The sequence below is a fragment of the Pseudophryne corroboree genome, chromosome 7 (genome assembly GCF_028390025.1).
Source record: "Pseudophryne corroboree isolate aPseCor3 chromosome 7, aPseCor3.hap2, whole genome shotgun sequence".
NCBI classification, from domain to species: Eukaryota; Metazoa; Chordata; class Amphibia; order Anura; family Myobatrachidae; genus Pseudophryne; species Pseudophryne corroboree.
In genome coordinates, this window is record NC_086450.1 from 336,083,708 (window position 1) to 336,104,241 (window position 20,534).

The window sequence follows — 20,534 nt, forward strand, 5'->3', positions numbered from 1 at the left end:
GGTGTTATACTACGACCAGCTATAGCGACAGCCTGGATGTGCAGTGCTGGAGTAGCTTGGTCAGAGTCCCTGATTGAAAATATTGATACCCTGGATAGGGACAATGTTTTACTGTCTTTAGAGCAAATAAAGGATGCATTTCTTTATATGCGTGATGCACAGAGGGATATCTGCACACTGGCATCACGGGTAAGTGCTATGTCCATTTCGGCCAGAAGAAGTTTATGGACGCGACAGTGGTCAGGCGATGCGGACTCAAAACGGCATATGGAAGTTTTGCCGTATAAAGGGGAGGAGTTATTTGGAGTCGGTCTATCAGATTTGGTGGCCACGGCTACAGCCGGGAAATCCACCTTTTTACCTCAAGCTACTCCCCAACAGAAAAAGACACCGACTTTTCAACCGCAGCCCTTTCGTTCCTTTAAAAACAAGAGAGCAAAGGGATATTCATATCTGCCACGAGGCAGAGGAAGGGGGAAGAGACACCAACAGGCAGCTCCTTCCCAGGAACAGAAGCCCTCCCCCGCTTCTACAAAAGCCTCAGCATGACGCTGGGGCTTCTCAAGCGGACTCGGGGGCGGTGGGCGGTCGTCTCAAGAATTTCAGCGCGCAGTGGGCTCACTCGCAGGTAGATCCCTGGATCCTGCAGATAATATCTCAGGGGTACAGGTTGGAACTAGAGACAGATCCGCCTCGCCGTTTCCTGAAGTCTGCTTTACCAACGTCCCCCTCAGAAAGGGAGACGGTTTTGGAAGCCATTCACAAGCTGTACTCTCAGCAGGTGATAGTCAAGGTACCTCTTCTACAACAGGGAAAGGGGTATTATTCCACTCTATTTGTGGTACCGAAGCCGGACGGCTCGGTAAGACCTATTCTAAATCTGAAGTCCTTGAACCTGTACATAAAGAAGTTCAAGTTCAAAATTTAGTCACTCAGAGCAGTGATAGCGAACCTGGAAGAAGGGGACTTTATGGTGTCCTTGGACATCAAGGATGCGTACCTCCACGTTCCAATTTACCCCTCACACCAGGGGTACCTCAGGTTCGTTGTACAAAACTGTCACTATCAGTTTCAGACGCTGCCGTTCGGATTGTCCACGGCACCTCGGGTCTTTACAAAGGTAATGGCCGAGATGATGATTCTTCTTCGAAGAAAAGGCGTATTAATTATCCCATACTTGGACGATCTCCTAATAAGGGCAAGGTCCAGAGAACAGCTAGAGAGGGGATTAGCACTGTCTCAAGAAGTGCTAAAACAGCACGGCTGGATTCTGAATATTCCAAAATCCCAGTTAATGCCGACAACTCGTCTGCTGTTCCTAGGGATGATTCTGAACACGGTTCAGAAAAAGGTTTTTCTCCCGGAGGAGAAAGCCAAGGAGTTATCCGAGCTTGTCAGGAACCTCCTAAAACCAGGAAAGGTGTCTGTACATCAATGCACAAGAGTCCTGGGAAAAATGGTGGCTTCTTACGAAGCAATTCCATTTGGCAGATTCCATGCACGAATTTTCCAGAGGGATCTGTTGGACAAATGGTCAGGGTCGCATCTTCAGATGCACCAGCGGATAACCCTGTCTCCAAGGACAAGGGTATCTCTTCTGTGGTGGTTGCAGAGTGCTCATCTATTGGAGGGCCGCAGATTCGGCATACAGGATTGGATCCTGGTGACCACGGACGCCAGCCTGAGAGGCTGGGGAGCAGTCACACAAGGAAGAAACTTCCAGGGAGTGTGGACGAGCCTGGAAACGTCTCTTCACATAAACATTCTGGAACTAAGAGCAATCTACAATGCTCTAAGCCAGGCAGAACCTCTGCTTCAAGGAAAACCGGTGTTGATCCAGTCGGACAACATCACGGCAGTCGCCCATGTAAACAGACAGGGCGGCACAAGAAGCAGGAGTGCAATGGCAGAAGCTGCAAGGATTCTTCGCTGGGCAGAGAATCATGTGATAGCACTGTCAGCAGTGTTCATCCCGGGAGTGGACAACTGGGAAGCAGACTTCCTCAGCAGACACGACCTTCACCCGGGAGAGTGGGGACTTCATCCGGAAGTCTTCCACATGCTGGTAACCCGTTGGGAAAGACCAATGGTGGACATGATGGCGTCTCGCCTCAACAAAAAACTGGACAGGTATTGCGCCAGGTCAAGAGATCCGCAGGCAATAGCTGTGGACGCGCTGGTAACGCCTTGGGTGTACCAGTCGGTGTATGTGTTTCCTCCTCTGCCTCTCATACCAAAAGTATTGAGAATTATACGGCAAAGAGGCGTAAGAACGATACTAGTGGTTCCGGATTGGCCAAGAAGGACTTGGTACCCGGAACTTCAAGAGATGATCACGGAAGATCCGTGGCCTCTACTTCTAAGGAGGGACTTGCTTCAGCAGGGTCCCTGTCTGTTTCAAGACTTACCGCGGCTGCGTTTGACGGCATGGCGGTTGAACGCCGGATCCTAAAGGAAAAAGGCATGCCGGAAGAAGTCATTCCTACTTTGATTAAAGCAAGGAAGGTGGGCTCATCTTGGGCGGCTGCCCGAGGGGGTCTCGGCATTACAACTTTGCCGAGCAGCTACGTGGTCAGGGGAGAACACGTTTGTAAAATTTTACAAATTTGATACTCTGGCTAAGGAGGACCTGGAGTTCTCTCATTCGGTGCTACAGAGTCATCCGCACTCTCCCGCCCGTTTGGGAGCTTTGGTATAATCCCCATGGTCCTTTCAGGAACCCCAGCATCCACTAGGACGATAGAGAAAATAAGAATTTACTTACCGATAATTCTATTTCTCGGAGTCCGTAGTGGATGCTGGGCGCCCATCCCAAGTGCGGATTATCTGCAATAATTGTACATGGTTATTGTTAACTAATTCGGGTTATTGTTAGGAAGCCATCTTTCAGAGGCTCCTCTGTTATCATACTGTTAACTGGGTTGGATCACAAGTTGTACGGTGTGATTGGTGTGGCTGGTATGAGTCTTACCCGGGATTCAAAATTCCTCCCTTATTGTGTACGCTCGTCCGGGCACAGTACCTAACTGAGGCTTGGAGGAGGGTCATAGGGGGAGGAGCCAGTGCACACCACCTGATCGGAAAGCTTTACTTTTTGTGCCCTGTCTCCTGCGGAGCCGCTATTCCCCATGGTCCTTTCAGGAACCCCAGCATCCACTACGGACTCCGAGAAATAGAATTATCGGTAAGTAAATTCTTATTTTTGGGTTTCAGCGTGATTGATGGTTCTAAGAAAGATAATCAGATGTTACGTAGGCATTTCTTCTAAACCAGGGAAAGGTGCGATTACAAGCATGGGGAAATTGTATTGGTAAAAGACAGCAAGGACATTGGAAATCAGAGTTTACTGTGAAGTACGTTTTAAATAGTGATCCCAAATGACAGATTGGTACTACTGGAATTTTAAATGCAGTTTTAGAAGACACTGCTACCTGGTGCTAAAAACCAGTGAGATTGATTGGCTTGCTAGATTTGTGACCTAATCTAGATTGGTTAAAGAGGCTAGAGACTGGTTTACTCCTACAAATGTGTGTGTTGAAATTGTGTTGACACGCTTGATATGAATTAACTTAACTTCTGATATAATCTGTATGCTGTGTGTTCTCTGTGTACCTTCGTCCAGCCCAGTATCTGTTAGCTCATACAGTGTTCACTAGCAAAGCAGTCGTAATCCATTGCAAGCAGTCAGTGGGAATTATCCTTTACCATCAGGAGGTACTGTAGCAGCACAGCTACACATACAGCAAGAAGTAGGCGGTTCCAAGTGCCGATGTTGGAACCTTGTGGTGGCAATGACTGAGAAGGAACCCCCATACTCTACAGTGGGTGATCCGGGTGGCGGAGTAAGATCGGGCATTCTCAAAAATATGGGGTAATTCAGATCTGGTCGCTGCTGTGCGTTTTAGCGGCCGATCAGGTCCAAATTGCGTATGCACCGCAATGCGCAGGCGTGTCTGACAACAACAACGGGCATCACTGGTCAGTGACGGGATGGCGCGAAAAATCTGTGTGCACAGATGTTCGCAAAGTCATTGAGAGGAGGAAGCCGTTTCTGGGTGGCAACTGAGCGTTTACAGGGAGTGTCTGGAAAAACGCAGGCGTTCCCAAGCGTTTTCAGGAAGGGTGTCTGATGTCCGCTCCGGCCACGATCAACCTGTTCTCATCGCACTTAAGGAGTAAGTCCAGGGTTGCGCACAGGCTGCACAAAGATAATTTCTCCGGCAGGGTCCACAGGTTATCCACAGGAACAGTGGGATATGATGAAGCAACAGCAGATTGGCACCAAACGATCAAAAGCTTTCAGACCTCCCAGGATGCAACAGGCCCGTCCATATATCCTGCCCACTGGCTCAGGCAAAACAGTTTTTTGTCTGGTGCAGCAGGAGCTGGACCATGGTCAGAGGGCTGCTGTTTCCTTAGCAGCCCCAAGCTTTCTTATTTTATTTTTTATAGTCTTACTATTTTTTGAGTGATCTTTCTAAACAGCTTCTTATACGCATATTAGAAAGAGTCGCTCCAACAACTCTCCGCGGGGTCGTGACAACGCTTACCCATGAGTACAGTGCTGTTTCGGTGGGCGTCTGTGTAGGATATACTAGCAGGTCCATCAGACGTTACCAGGCTGTGGCCGGAGCACGGAGAGCAGGTAAGGCTTCGGTTCCGCTTAGTAGATGGAATACGGACACAGCCGCACTGTTTTGGGAGGAGACTAGCAAACAGCAGCTGACGCGCCGCCACCATGGGTGCTCCAGCGCTAGGCCTTAGGGATCTTAGGCACCAAGAATAGCACGAGGCCGCGATCCCTAGGGTTGATGTCAGCAGTGGGGAGTCAGACGATCTCCTAGTCGTCCCTCCCCCCCCGGTTCATGACCAATTTCCACCGAGTCTCCCGCCATGAAGTGATTCCTCGCTTCCGTCTCAGACGCTACCAGAGGGGACTCTGTCGCAGCATAGGCCGCTGCGTCAGTGTTCACTAAGCGCTACTACTTGAGATCCGGTCGCAGCATAGGCGGCTGTGTGACCACTGCGTCTGTGTTCACTGAACGTTATCGCGAGGAGACTCGGTCGCAGCATAGGCGGCTGTGTGACCGGTGCGTCTGTGTTCAATGAGCGTTTGTGTCCGCTATAGGTTCCTGGAGCAGCAGTGTACACTAGTGGCATCTGGATCCACTCAGCGTTCGCTAACTTATACATCGATCATTGGAAGCGAGGTGAGTCTCCCTGTATCCCACTCTACTGAGTACGGGCTATATAGCGCTAAATTTCTATCTACTTTTTCAGTATGAATAGTTAAGTGCCTATTGCATATGAGTCTGTGTACATTTACTGTGATTTTCTTTGTATTGCGTCTGAATACGTTAGATCTGTTTAGGGTTGAGTATCCCATATCCAAATATTCCGAAATACGGACTTTTTGAGTGAGAGTGAGATAGTGAAACCTTTTGTTTTTTGATGGCTCAATGTACACAAACTTTGTTTAATACACAGAATTATTAAAAATATTGTATTAAATGACCTTCAGGCTGTGTGTATAAGGTGTATATGAAATAAAAATGAATTGTGTGAATGTAGACACACTTTGTTTAATGCACAAAGTTATAAAAAATATTGGTTGAAATGACCTTCAGGCTGTGTGTATAAGGTGTATATGTAACATAAATGCATTCTGTGCTTAGATTTATGTCCCATCACCATGATATCTGATTATGGTATGCAGTTATTCCAAAATACGGAAAAATCCCATATCCAAAATACCTCCTGTCCCAAGCATTTTGGATAAGGGAGACTCAACCTGTACAGGATTCAGAAAATGTTCGCCTACATACTTTAAAAAGTGTAGTTGATGATGTGCTCATATGATTAATATATAACGTGACTGACTGCTAGTGTGATTGCTGACTTTAATATATGTTTGTCAGTTGTTTTCTCTGATCCTATGCTGGTGCATGGGTAGGGTCAGATTGATATCACTTTAGAGGGTTAAAGTGATTACAGTCCTAAATTGTGTAGTACACTGTGAAAGTGCTGATTATTTATCATGTCTAAGAGCGGCAAAGGTGATGAAGGTACACTTATCATGTTTAACATATCATGTTTGTCTTGCAAAACTGTATTATCCTCTCAGGATCTGGTTCAGGATAGTTTGTGTAAATTGTTTTGCTTTTCAGCAGAACACAAGGCAGACCCCTGTACAACATCAGGTACAGATGGACCCACCTTGGGCTATGTTTGCACAGACTTTGTCCAGTATAGCTGACCAGATAATTCCTACAGCTTTGGTACCAGATATAGGGTACCCATACATGTAGCTCCCTACCTACAGTATATCATTTCCTCCAGCATCTTCTCAAATGAAACAAGCTGATAAACCGATGGTAAGTAAATCTTCACCTTCACAGGCTACACATGACGATTCATCGGAAGATGAAAGCTCAGTTTACTCTACTTCGACATACGAAGAGGAGGAAGAAGGTCTCAGCTCAGTAGATATAGCTGAATTAATTAGAGCAATGAAGGCCATTCTATCCTTAGAAGATTCAGCAGAGCCTGTGTTAAAAATCAAGGCACCTCTGTTTAAATGTCCCAAAACAGTTAAGACTGAGTTTCCAGGGTCAGACCAGCTGACGGAAATCCTGGAAGAGGCTTTGGTAACACCCAACAAAAAATATAGAATTCCCAAAAAATGGGATTCCAATTATCCTTTTCCAGCCGGGGACTGTTCAAAACTGTTGGTGGCTCCTAAAGGAGATACGCATGTGATTCGATTAGTGTGAAAATCTATATTGCCTTTGCCTTCAACATCTTTAAATGATGTCACGGATATGAGAGTGGATGGTTTTCTAAAAACCATATTTTCCTTGTCTGAAGCAGTCATAAGGCCGGCCATGGCTTCAGCTTGGATAACAAAGGCAGTGGCTGCCTGGGTTGATGCATTGGAAGGTAATTTTTCATCAGCTTCTAGAGAGCAAAAAACCTATATAGCCCATATTAAACAGGCTGCAGTATTCTTGGAAGAAGCTGCATTAGATATGGGTACTATTGCTTCTAGGGCATCCGCCTCAACAATAGCTGCTCGCAGAGTAGTTTGGTTGCGTACGTGGAAAGTGGACTCAGAATCTAAGAAGGTTTTGGAATCTTTGCCTTTTTCTGGAAATATTCTGTTTGGTAAAGAATTGACAGATATTCTGGAGTCAGAAGCAGACTCCAAGAAGGTCAAGTTTCCTTCCACATATAACTCCAAACCTAGGGGTCCAGTTTTCCGGCCTTTTCGGTCTCAAGGAAAACCAAAGGGAAAAAATTATCGTAAGCAGCCCCAATACAATAAGTTTGGTAAGTCAAAAAAGCATTGGGCTACTAGAGGGCCAGCTTCCATACCAGAAGATAAGCCATCAGCCTGATGGTAGGGGCTTCCTCCTGGGAGACCCCAGGGTAGGGGGCTGACTTCTTCGGTTTGCACAGATCTGGCGGCAGTCTACAACAGATGCCTTGGTGCAAGAAGCGGTATCTGTAGGTTATATGTTTCCCTTCAAGAAGCATCCTCCTCAAAGGTTCTTCTGCACCAGCCTGTCTCGGGTAGAGACAAAGGCCAGGGCTTTGCAAGAGGCAGTTCAGAAATTGCTTCAGTCAGGAGTAGTCACTCCAGTACCCACTGCACAACGGGGACAGGGTTTTTACGCCAACCTTTTTTTGGTTCAGAAGCCGAATGGGTCATTTTGGCCCATTCTCTCTAAACAAATATATTTATGTACCAAGGTTCCACATGGAGACGTTACGCTCCATAGTTTTGGCCATGGAGCCAGGGGATTTTATGGTATCCCTGGATATTCAGGATGCTTGCCTATATGTTCCTATAGCACTGTCTCATCAGTGTTCTCAGGTTTGCTATCCTCCAGCAGCATTTTCAGTTCCAGGCCCTACCCTTTGGGTAAGCCACAGGCCCCCAGAGTATTTACCAAGATTATGGTGGTTATGGCAGCTTATCTCCGCAAGCAGGGGATAAAAAATTTTCCATACCTCGACAACCTTTTAATCCTGGCACAATCACAGGAATTGCTCGTGCACCATCTCCAACAGACAATAACATGTCTGCAGAAGCACGGGTGGCTCATAAATTGGGAAAAATCATCTCTGGTGCCATCACAACAGATGACTCACTTGGGGGCTGTACTGGATTCAGGTCTGCAGAAAGTATTTTTACCTCGGAAAAAGATATCCAGGTACAGTCAAAGATTCAGGACTTGTCAGAGGGAATCCATTCATGCAGCTATGCGAGTGATGGGGTTGATGGTGTCAACATTCGACATGGTGGAGTATGCACAATTCCGCTCGAGACCTCTGCAGCGTCTGATTCTGGCCAGATGGAATGGAGTACATCAGATAATAAAAAAACGGACAATGGTACTTCCAGTAAAGGTTAGAGAGTCAGTAGCCTGGTGGCTACAGACATCCCATCTAGACAAAGGGAGACCCTTTTGGATATCAGATTGGGAGATCCTGACAACAGATGCCAGTCTTCAGGGCTGGGGCGCAGTGTCCAGAAAATTAACGTTCCAGGGACAATGGACCAGAGAAAAAAGTTTCCTGCCAATAAACCTGTTAGAACTTCGGGCCATATACATGGCACTGATTCAAGCAAAGGACATTCTTCAGGGAAAACCAGTCCAGATCCGTTAAGACAATGTGACGGCAGTAGCGTACCTCAACCATCAGGGAGGAACTCGCAGCCAAAAAGCAATGAAGGAGGTAAGCCACATACTAAAGTGGGCAGAACTCCATCTTCCAGCCTTGTCCGCAGTGTTCGTTCCGGGAGTTCTAAACTGGGAAGCAGACTTTCTCAGTCGACACGCCATTCAAGCAAGCGAATGGGCTCTACACCCAGAGGTCTTTCAGACTCTAGTAGACAAATGGGGATTTCCAGAGATAGATCTCATGGCATCCCATCTAAACAACAAAGTGCCCACATACGGGTCAAGAACAAAGGATCCCGGAGCATTCTTTGTGGTCACCTTGTCTGTGAAATGGGACTTTCATCTTGCTTATCTGTTTCCTCCGATCACCCTGTTACCCAGGGTGGTGCGGAAAATAAAGCAAGCAAAGGGTGCCGTGGTTCTAATAGCTCCGGCCTGGCCCAGAAGGTATTGGTACACAGATCTGCAGAGAATGTCGATGGACGCTCCATTTCTGCTTCCTCAAGGTCCAGATCTACTGATGCAGGGTCCCTGTTATCACAGACATCTGGATCAAATGACTTTGACGGCGTGGTTCTTGAAACCTCTATCCTAAAGTCAAGAGGATTCTCTAAACGGGTAATTTAAACAATGCTCAGAGCAAGGAAACCCTCCTCAGCTCGTATTGAGCACCGAATATGGCAGGCCTATATTCATTGGTGCAGTGAAGGAGGTATGGACCCGAAATCGTTTAGAGTTTCCAGGGTCCTGGCATTCCTTCAGGCAGGAATGGATAAGGGTTTGAAGGTGGTTATCTTGAGAGTGCAGGTATCAGCATTGACTGTATGGTTCCAAAAGAAAATTGCCAATATAAAGGATTAGCGTACTTTTTTCCAGGGAATGCTGCGCATTCAACCTTTTTTTGTTCCACCTACAGTACCATGGGACTTATGTTTAGTCCTGAAAGCCCTTCAAGTTGCCCCATTTGAACCACTTAACAAGGTGGATCTTAAATGGTTGACAGCAAAAGTACTCTTTCTACTGGCTATGGCATCAGCTAGAAGAGTATCAGAGTTAGGAGCGCTGTCATGTCGTTCCCCATTTCTGATTTTTTTTTATCCAGATAAAGCAGTTCTCAGAACTAGGTCTGGGTCTCTTCCGAAGGTGGTGTCTAAATTCCACCTTAATGAAGAAATTGTAGTCCCGGCTTTTCAGGTATCGGGACTTTCTGCGGGAGATGCGTCGCTGGACGTAGTCCGGGCATTAAGGATCTACGTGGATCGTGCCAGTGCCATCAGAAAGGCAGATTCTTTCTTCGTTCTCCATGGATTTCACAAGAGAGGAACGCCTGCTACTAAACAGACGCTGGCAAGATGGCTTCGAATTACTATTTCAGAAGCATATTCTCAAGCTGATCTCCCTGTTATGGCTAATGTCTCTGCTCACTCTACTCGTAAGGTAGGTCCTTCATGGGCAGCACAACATGGTGCTTCAGCAGAACAGATATGTAAGGCAGCCACATGGTCTTCCATTAACACATTCGTTAGACATTATGCCTTGGATACTTTTGCCTCTCATGACGCTGAATTCGGGCGTAAGGTTCTCCTATCCAATCAGGAGCGTCCCCACCACTAAATTGCTTTGGGAAATCCCATTGTAATCCTGTGGACCCTGCCGGAGAAATATACGTTATGGTAAGACTTTTCCGTTGATAACGGTATTTCTCCTAAGTCCACAGGAAACCCACCCTGACTCACCTGATTTGAGGATCCTTCTAATCACTAACCTTATCCTTCTTGTACGGAAGGGTGTGCATGTGTGTTCTTCTCGCCTGATTAGGGCTCTACATGATGCTCCTGCCTTGTGCTTTGGAATACAACTGATTTGCCTGAGCCAGTGGGCGGGATATATGGACGGGCCCGTTGCATCCTGGGAGGCCAGAAAGCTTTTGATCGTTTGGTGCCAATCCGCTGTCGCTCCATCATATCCCATTGTTAACCTGTGGACTTAGGAGAAATACCATAACGTATATTTTTGCATCTCGGCTACACATGCGATCACACACTTCTACGGCGAATTAACACTCCCCCTGTAGGTGGCGACTATTTGATCGCAGGACAGCTAAAAAAGCAGCCCAGCGATCAGATCTGAATTAGGCCCATAGTGTAGTAATTTGAATTAAGCAGAGCTCATATATACCATGAGTAGTTCTGTCTTTATTTATGTATGTATGTATGTATTTATTTATTTACTTTCCTTTTCTTTCAGGTTGCTTATTAAGTTTGTAGGTGATAAGGATGCTCCAAACTGGCATGGATATCTGTATACTGCGCTGCTCTTCCTCTGCGCGTGTCTGCAAACACTCATCTTGCACAAGTACTTTCACATCTGCTTTGTTACTGGCATGAGACTGAAAACTGCCATCATTGGTTTGGTCTATAGAAAGGTATCAAACAATAATCCTAATGACTTGAGTTAGTTTCTGTTTTTTCTTTCTTTAGCTTTTGTAGCTTCTCAGATGTAAAACCTTTTTAATCCTTTTTCATTTGTTACACTGCTGATCAATTGATCTAGAAAGAGTGCTGTTGTAGTCACTGGAGATAAAGCACCAGCCAGTCAGCTCCTAGCTGTCATTTTTCAAACACAGCCTGTGACATGGTAATTAGGATCTGATTGGTTGGTCCTTTATCCCCTTCCACTTTATCACTTCACCAAGCTTAATAAATCTGCCCCACAGTTCTATAACCGGTTTATTAATCTTGACCTTAACATTCATTCCAACTGCTGTTTTGAGGGTGGCTAATGGTATAATGGTTTTGCAAGGTCATGTCTTTTTAAACCAGTTGTTATTGAGAAGTGACTTATTGCTTATATGCTTCCTTTCTCCAAAATTATTGGAAAAGGTTATATAGCAGCGTGAAACAAAGCATACATAGTTATTTCTCTAACGTCCTAGTGGATGCTGGGGACTCCGTAAGGACCATGGGGAATAGACGGGCTCCGCAGGAGACATGGGCACTTTAAGAAAGAATTTAGATTCTGGTGTGCTCTGGCTCCTCCCTCTATGTCCCTCCTCCAGACCTCAGTTTGAATCTGTGCCGGACGAGCTGGGTGCTACTTAGTGAGCTCTCCTGAGCTTGCTATAAGAAAGTATTTTGTTAGGTTTTTTATTTTCAGGGAGCTCTGCTGGCAACAGACTCCCTGCATCGTGGGACTGAGGGGAGAGAAGCAGCCCTACTCTCTGAATATAGGTCCTGCTTCTTAGGCTACTGGACACCATTAGCTCCAGAGGGATCGTACACAGGATCTCACCCTTTGTCGTCCGATCCCGGAGCCGCGCCGCCGTCCCCCTCGCAGAGCCGGAAGACAGAAGCCGGGTGAAAGAAGCAAGAAGACTTCGAAATCGGCGGCAGAAGACTCCAGTCTTCATATGAGGTAGCGCACAGCACTGCAGCTGTGCGCTATTGCTCCCACACTACACCCACATACTCCGGTCACTGTAAGGGGGGGGGCGCCCTGGGCAGCAATTAGAGACCTCTTTGGCAAAAGTTTGCATAATATACAGTTGGGCACTATATATATGTATGAGCCCCCGCCAAAATTGTACATGAAAGCGGGACAGAAGCCCGCCGTCGAGGGGGCGGGGCTTCTTCCTCAGCACTCACCAGCGCCATGTTTTTTCTCCACAGCACCGCTGAGAGGAAGCTCCCCAGTCTCTCCCCTGCAGTTACACGGTAGAAGAGGGTAAAAAGTGAGGGGGGGGCACATAATTAGGCGCAAAAATCAATATAAACAGCAGCTACTGGGTTAACATTAAGTTACTGTGTTATTCCTGGGTTAATAGCGCTGGGGTGTGTGCTGGCATACTCTCTCTCTGTCTCTCCAAAGGGCCTTATGGGGGAATTGTCTTCAGATGAGCATTCCCTGAGTGTGTGGTGTGTCGGTACGTGTGTGTCGACATGTCTGAGGTAAAAGGCTCCCCTAAAGAGGAGATGGAGCAAATATGTGTGTGAGAGGGTGTCTCCGTCGACAACGCCGACACCTGTTTGGATATGTGTAATTAAGTGCTAAGGTGAATTTATTGCACAAAAGATTAGAGAACAGACAGGAAATCTACCCATGTTTGTCCCTATGTCGCAGAGACCTTCAGAGTCTCTAAATGCTCACTATCCAAAATAATAGACACTGATATCGACACGGAGTTTGACTCCAGTGTCGACTACGATAATGCAAAGTTACAGCCAAAATGGCAGAAAAGTATTCAATATATGATTATTGTAATAAAAGATGATTTGCATATCACTGATGACTCATCTGTCCCTGACACAAGGGTACACATGTTTAAGGGGAAGAAAGCTGAGGTAAATTTCCCTCCTCTCATGATGAAAAAGAGCGGGAATCTCCAGACAAGAGACTGCAGTTTCCCACAAAGAATTCTCAGGCAGTATTCTTTCCCCACTAGGGCCAGGATATGATGGGAATATTTCCCTAGGGTGTCACGTTTGCCCAAAAGGTAGCCCTGACGTAACAGCTATTCTCAGGGATCCTGCAGATAGCGTGCACATTCTGGTACACTACTCAGACCGGCGATTGTGTCGGCATGGGTTTATAGCGCTGTGGCAGCGTGGACAGGTACCTTATCAGCAGAGATTGAGACCCTAGTATGTATGTATGTGTGTGTGTGTATATATATATATATATATATATATATATATATATATATATACATACATACATACATACATACATACATACATACATACATACATACACAGGTTGAGTATCCCTTATCCAAAATGCTCGGGACCAGAGGTATTTTGGATATGGGATTTTTCCGTATTTTGGAATAATTGCATACCATAATGAGATATTATGGTGATGGGACCCAAGTCTAAGCACTGAATGTATTTATGTTACATATACACCTTATACACACAGCCTGAAGGTCATTTTAGCCAATATTTTTTATAACTTTGTGCATTAAACAAAGTGTGTGTACATTCACACAATTCATTTATGTTTCTTATACACCTTATACACACAGCCTGAAGGTCATTTAATACAATATTTTTAATAACTTTGTGTATTAAACAAAGTTTGTGCACATTGAGTCATCAAAAAACAAAAGTTTCACTATCCCACTCTCACTCAAAAAAGTCCGTATTTCGGAATATTCCGTATTTCGGATATTTGGATATGGGATACTCAACCTGTATGTGTATGTGTATGTATATATATATATATATATATATATATATATATATATATATATATATATATATTAAAGATGCGGTCTTAAGAGATATATATATATATATATATATATATATATATATATATATATATATATATAATATATATATATATATAAAACATGCCCAAAGAGACATGAGTATACTGGGTCTTAGAGTCAAAGCTATGTCGATTTCTGCTTGACGTGTCCTGTAGAATATGCAATGGACAGATGATGCCGACTTAAGAGGCATATGGAAGGCTGAGGATTGTGTGGAGATGGGTTCTCGGACCTGGTCTCCACAGCTATAGCTGGTAATTCTGATATTTTGCCTAATATTCCTGCACAGCCTAGGAAAGCACGACATTATCAAATGCAGCTTTTCGAACAAAGTAACAATAAAGTCCGAGGTGCGTCCTTTCTTGCCAGAGGCGGGGGCAGAGGAAAGAAGCTGCACAACACAGCTAGTTCCCAGGAACAGAAGTCCTCCCCGGCCTCTACAAAATCCACTGCATGTCGCTGGGGCTCCACAGGCGGAGCTAGGCCCGGTGGGGGCACGTCTTCGTAAGTTCAGCCACAAGTGGGTTCACTCCCTGTTAGATCCCTGGGCAATAGATATTGTGTCTCAGGGATACAAGCTGGACTTTGAGAAGATGCCCCCTCACCGACGGCCCTGCCGGCTTCCCCCCACGAGAGGGAAACAGTGTTAACTGCAATTCACAAATTGTATCTTCAACAGGTGGTGGTCAAGGTTCCCCTCCTTCAACAAGGAGGGGGTTATTATTCGACCATGTTGTCGTCCCGAAACCGGACGGTTCGGTCAGACCCATATTGAATTTAAAATCCATGAACATATACCTGAAAAGGTTCAAGTTCAAGATGGAATCGCCAAGAGCGGTCATTGCAAGCCTGAAAGGGGGAGATTTTATGGTGACTCTGGACATAAAGTATGCATACCTTCATGTCCCCATTTATCCTCCTCATCAGGCGTACCTCAGAATTGCGGTACGGGATTGTCATTACCAATTTCAGCCGTTGCCGTTTGGTCTCTCCACGGCCCCGAGAATATTCACCAAGGTAATGGCGGAAATGATGGTGCTCCTGCGGAAGCAAGGTGTCACTATTATCCCGTACTTGGACGATCTCCTCATAAAAGCGAGATCAAGAGAGCAGTTGCTGAACAGCGTATCACTTTCTCTGGAAGTGTTACGGCAACACGGCTGGATTCTATATATTCCAAAGTCGCAGTTGGTTCCTACAGCTCATCTGCCTCTCCTAGGCATGATCCTAGACACAGACCAGAAAAGGGTTTATCTCCCGATAGAGAGAGCTCAGGAGCTCGTGACACTTGTCAGGAATCTATTAAAACCAAAACAGGTGTCAGTGCATCACTGCACTCGAGTCCTGGGAAGGATGGTGGCATCATACGAGGCCATTCCCTTCGGCAGGTTCCATGCGAGGACCTTCCAATGGGACTTACTGGACAAGTGGTCCGGATCACCTCTTCAGATGCATCGGTTAATCACCCTATCTCCTGTGGTGGCTGCAGAGTGCTCACCTTCTCGAAGGTCGCAGATTCGGCATTCAGGACTGGGTCCTGGTGACCACGGATGCAAGCCTCGGAGGGTGGGGGGCAGTCACACAGGGAAGAAATTTCCAAGGGCTGTGGTCAAGTCGGGAGACTTGCCTTCACATCAACATCCTGGAACTAAGGGCCATATACAACGCCCTACGTCAAGCGGAGTCCCTGCTTCGCGACCAACCGGTTCTGGTTCAGTCAGACAATATCACCGCAGTGGTTAATGTAAACCGCCAAGGCGGCACAAGGAGCAGGGTGGCGATGGTAGAAGCCATCAGAATTCTTCGCTGGGCAGAGAATCACGTAAGCGCACTGTCAGCAGTGTTCATTCCGGGAGTGGACAACTGGGAAGCAGACTTCCTCAGCAGGCACGACCTCCACCCGGGAGAGTGGGGACTTCATCAAGAAGTCTTCATGCAGATTGCAAGTCGGTGGGAACTGCCACAGGTGGACATGATGACATCCCGCCTCAACAAAAAGCTGCAGAGATATTGCGCCAGGTCAAGAGACCCTCAGGCGATAGCTGTGGACGCACTGGTGACACCGTGGGTGTTCCCGTCGGTCTATGTATTTCCTCCTCTTCCTCTCATACCCAAGGTGCTGAGAATCATAAGGAAAAGAGGAGTGAGAACAATACTCTTTGTTCCGGATTGGCCAAGAAGGACTTGGTATCCAGATCTGCAAGAAATGCTCACAGAGGACCCGTGGCCTCTGCCTCTAGGACAGGACTTGTGCAACAGGGGCCCAGTCAGTTCCAAGACTTGCCGCGGCTGCGTTTGACGGCATGGCGGTTGAACGCCGGATCCTAGCAGAAAAAGCATTCCGGATGAGGTCATTCCTACGCTGATAGAGGCTAGGAAGGATGTGACGGCTCAACATTATCACCGTATATGGCGAAAATATGTGGCTTGGTGTGAGGCCAGGAATGCCCCTACGGAGGAATTACAGCTGGGCCTTTTCCTTCACGTCCTACAGTCGGGAGTGACTTTGGGCCTTAAATTGGGTTCCATTAAGGTTCAGATTTCGGCCTTATCCATTTTCTTTCAAAAAGAACTGGCTTCTCTGCCTGAAGTTCAGACGTTTGTAAAGGGAGTGCTGCATATTCAGCCCCCTTTTGTGCCTCCAGTGGCACCTTGGGATCTTAACGTGGTGTTGAGTTTCCTGAAATCACTGGTTTGAACCACTCAAAACGGTGGAAGTAAAATATCTCACGTGGAAGGTGGTCATGCTATTAGCCTTGGCTTCGGCTAGGCGTGTGTCAGAATTGGCGGCTTTGTCACATAAAAGCCCTTATCTGGTTTTCCATGCGGATAGAGCAGAATTGCGGACCCGCCCACAATTTCTGCCGAAAGTGGTTTCATCCTTTCATATAAACCAACCTATTGTGGTGCCTGTGGCTACTACTGACTTGGAGGATTCTGAGTCACTGGATGTAGTCGGGGCTTTGAAGGTTTATGTAGCCAGAACGGCTAGGGTCAGGAGAACAGAAACTTTGTTTATCCTGTATGCTTCCAACAAGCTTGGGGCGCCTGCTTCAAAGCAAACTATTGCTCGCTGGATCTGTAACACGATTCAGCAGGCTCATTCTGCGGCTGGTTTGCCGCTGCCTAAATCAGTTAAGGCCCATTCCACAAGGAAGGTGGGCTCTTCTTGGGCGGTTGCCCGAGGGGTCTCTGCATTACAGCTTTGCCGAGCGGCTACTTGGTCAGGTTCAAACACCTTTGCAAAGTTTTACAAGTTTGATACCCTGGCTGAGGAGGACCTTGTGTTTGCTCATTCGGTGCTGCAGAGTCATCCGCACTCTCCCGCCCGTTTGGGAGCTTTGGTATAATCCCCATGGTCCTTACGGAGTCCCCAGCATCCACTAGGACGTTAGAGAAAATAAGATTTTACTTACTGGTAAATCTATTTCTCGTAGTCCGTAGTGAATGCTGGGCGCCCGTCCCAAGTGCGGACTTCTACTGCAATGCTTGTATATAGTTATTGCTTACATAAGGGTTATGTTATGGTTGCATCAGAGTTTATCTGATGCTCTGTGATTGTTCATACTGTTAACTGGGTAAAGTTATCACAAGTTATAGGGTGTGGCTGGTATGAGTCTTACCCTGGATTCCCAAAATCCTTTCCTTGTACTGTCAGCTCTTCCGGGCACAGTTTCTCTAACTGAGGTCTGGAGGAGGGACATAGAGGGAGGAGCCAGAGCACACCAGAATCTAAATTCTTTCTTAAAGTGCCCATGTCTCCTGCGGAGCCCGTCTATTCCCCATGGTCCTTACGGAGTCCCCAGCATCCACTACGGACTACGAGAAATAGATTTACCGGTAAGTAAAATCTTATTTTCTCTTTCATCCATCTGGGGGACGCTGCGCACTTACTAATGGGTTAGAGTGTGTGGGATTGGGAGTTTGGCACAGAACCTATAAAAAACTAACTCCTCCCCCCTCTAACCCCTCCCATCTCCTTCCTGCTCAGCAGATTACCTCAGTTTTAGTTTTGTGCCTGAGGAGTACAGGCACAGATTCCTTCAGTGTAGATTTTAGTTAGGTTTCTGTTGTTTATTTTGATTTTACTTATGTGTGCTTAGTCCCTGTTTACAGGAGACACGTATACTAGGAGTGGGGTTAGTTAGTTATGTGTCTCCCACTCCCCAGAGCCTCTAAGAAGCCACCATACTCTTAGTCACTGGGGCTTACTTGATGCAGGATGGATTTCCTAGGAGGCACTGTACTGGTAAGACAGCCACAACCTGCCTGGGCAGCGTTGGGCTGTTATTGCATATATGGTATTTATAATAATTGTATTTATTATTGTGCAGCGCTGGTGTATGCGGACCCCCCTCCCTGCTCAGAGCGGACGGAGCGGTTCAGTCCCGCTTCCGCCGCTCATTTCATGGAAGCCGCGTCTTGTCAGACAGCAGCGGTAGTCATTTCAATGATTTTACGGAGCTCAGTTGCGGGGGTGGGGAGGCTGTACCGCGGCGGGACGCAGGAGGATGTTGTGTTCGCGCCCCGTTCTCCCGCCCAACAGCGTCTTACCGCCGCCGTCCTCTCTCTGTGGGGGCAGGACTCAGCTATAGGCGCCATCTTCTATCTCTGCAAGAGACCATCCGTCAGGTCAGCGGGGGATACTGCGCTGCACATAACACAGCGTCTCACCCTGTTAGTACAGGCGGAGAGCAGCAAAAACAACAAGTATAACACAGCCCTTTCATATGCTCTGGAGCTCGTTTATTCTAAGGGATTCTTTAGTGCTCTTTAGTGATCCTTTAGTACATATATTTCGGTAATCTCACTGTAATAGAGTTATTTTTACCTCACCCTGTTTATTACACAGGCGGGGATTTTTTCTTAACTAGTGTTGTGCTATTCTAAATTGACAACAGTTGTTTACATCATGTTATAAAAGGAGCGTTATAGCTCAGTCTGTAGAGCTGGACCACAGCACAGAGTTATGAGACATTATTGTGTGCTATGATTGTGGCATTGTATATTCCATGGTTGTAAACAGCAAATCTCCTAAAGGAACGACAAGTTCAGTAGTTTACTACACAGGAGCTCCAATAGCTTTGTGGGCTAATGCTGTGTATTAGTAAGATAGACTAAACACAGGTTTGATTCCCATATACATTAAATTGCACAATGTGGCTCCAGACTTCCTAAAGGTAGCACGGACACAGGTACCCCATGCTCCAGGACACCAGTTGCAGAGCAGCCGGGAGGTTCCAGGGATCAGTTTATGCCTCTGTGGGCCAGACACACCTCAATCCAGAATAATACAGATGGAGTAGTGGTTAGCATTGCTGCCTCACAGCACTGAAGCCATGAGCTTGTTTACATAGAAGTATATGAATATACCAAGCAGGTTTAAATTGCTCTACAGTCTTGGCCTCTGCCACCTCTCATGGGAGGCTGTTCCACTTGTTCACTACCCCTTCTGTGAGGAAATATTTTCCTTAAATTTCCCCTGAACCTGCCTCCCTCCAGTTCAGTGTATGCCCCTAACTGTGTGAAGTTATATATGTGTATATATATATATATATATATATATATATATATATTCCCTGCACTTGCAGGGATGGGGGTTCCAGGACCGGTCCACAAATACCGGTATTCTTTGAGTATATTTTTCCTTACAATATGTCAATGTAATGGGTCTGGTACTCTGTTTACTACTTAGCCGCTAGTCTTGGTAAAAAGATCACTACTTGACCTTTTGGCTAGGATCAAGTGTAGTTTCTGTTCTTATCAGTTTAATATCGGATACGTTCCCTATGTGGGGGCCATGTATTAAATATATGTTTAGAACAGAAAAATGGAAGAAGAGATTGCTCCGTCCACTCCACGCATTGACTCGGTATTGCAGTACCTCCGTGACCGGTGCACCTTTCAAAACAAGGACAGACTATTTCTATTTCTTGTACACTATGTACTTATGATTTGCCAAATGGCTGAACAAAGCTCCTTAATCAGTTCATACTGTGCAGCGAGTCTGGTCTTTGACAGACAATATAGCTCCTTTACTTCGGAGGCGTTTTTGAGGCTTCATCTACAGAAAATGGTGAGATAAATCCTGTCAGTGAGGATCCTTCAGGATAGAAATAAGAAATAATCTACTGAATTTCTTGGTTTCCACCTCTTCCTTCACGTGAGAGAATGTTGATGGAAGTCTGACTACACACCTGATGAAATAGTTTATATTTCCAGGGAAATGTGTCTGTCTCTAATACATACTGTTTTCGGTTCAATTTCGGTGTTCTCAGTATTAGAGACAGTATTTCTTTATCCTTTCGCTGATGAAGACACTGATCTAATGAAGGTTGCACTAATAATTAGTGGACGCATCCATCATGGGAGAGCCTAAGGCAACTGTCTTTACTAAAGTACAGTATGTGACCTTAACAGTCACCACAGATTGACAACGGTGAGGCCGTTATTATATTAGTATTCATTCTGACAGGAATATTCCTACGCCCTCTCCGGGCTTATGCATGAATCTTTAAACCGGTTGCATTATGCAAGTTATCCATTCTTGGGGCAGCTGATCCTTTTCAAATTAT

At 46.1% G+C, this 20,534-nt stretch overlaps 1 protein-coding gene and 1 non-coding gene across 3 annotated transcripts in view; both read left to right on the forward strand.

Moving 5' to 3' along the window:
• The window catches only part of ABCC1 (ATP binding cassette subfamily C member 1 (ABCC1 blood group)), a 440,279-nt gene that overhangs the window by 222,123 nt on the left and 197,622 nt on the right, over nucleotides 1-20,534 (forward strand). For both annotated transcript variants that reach the window (XM_063934377.1, XM_063934378.1), the window contains exon 9: nucleotides 10,935-11,112. In XM_063934377.1, the coding sequence (XP_063790447.1) occupies nucleotides 10,935-11,112 (178 nt within the window). The remainder of the gene's footprint in view (nucleotides 1-10,934; nucleotides 11,113-20,534) is intronic.
• Nucleotides 19,675-19,865, forward strand: LOC134946669 (U2 spliceosomal RNA). Its single transcript, XR_010182319.1, has one exon. It is a non-coding gene; the product is annotated as a U2 spliceosomal RNA (small nuclear RNA).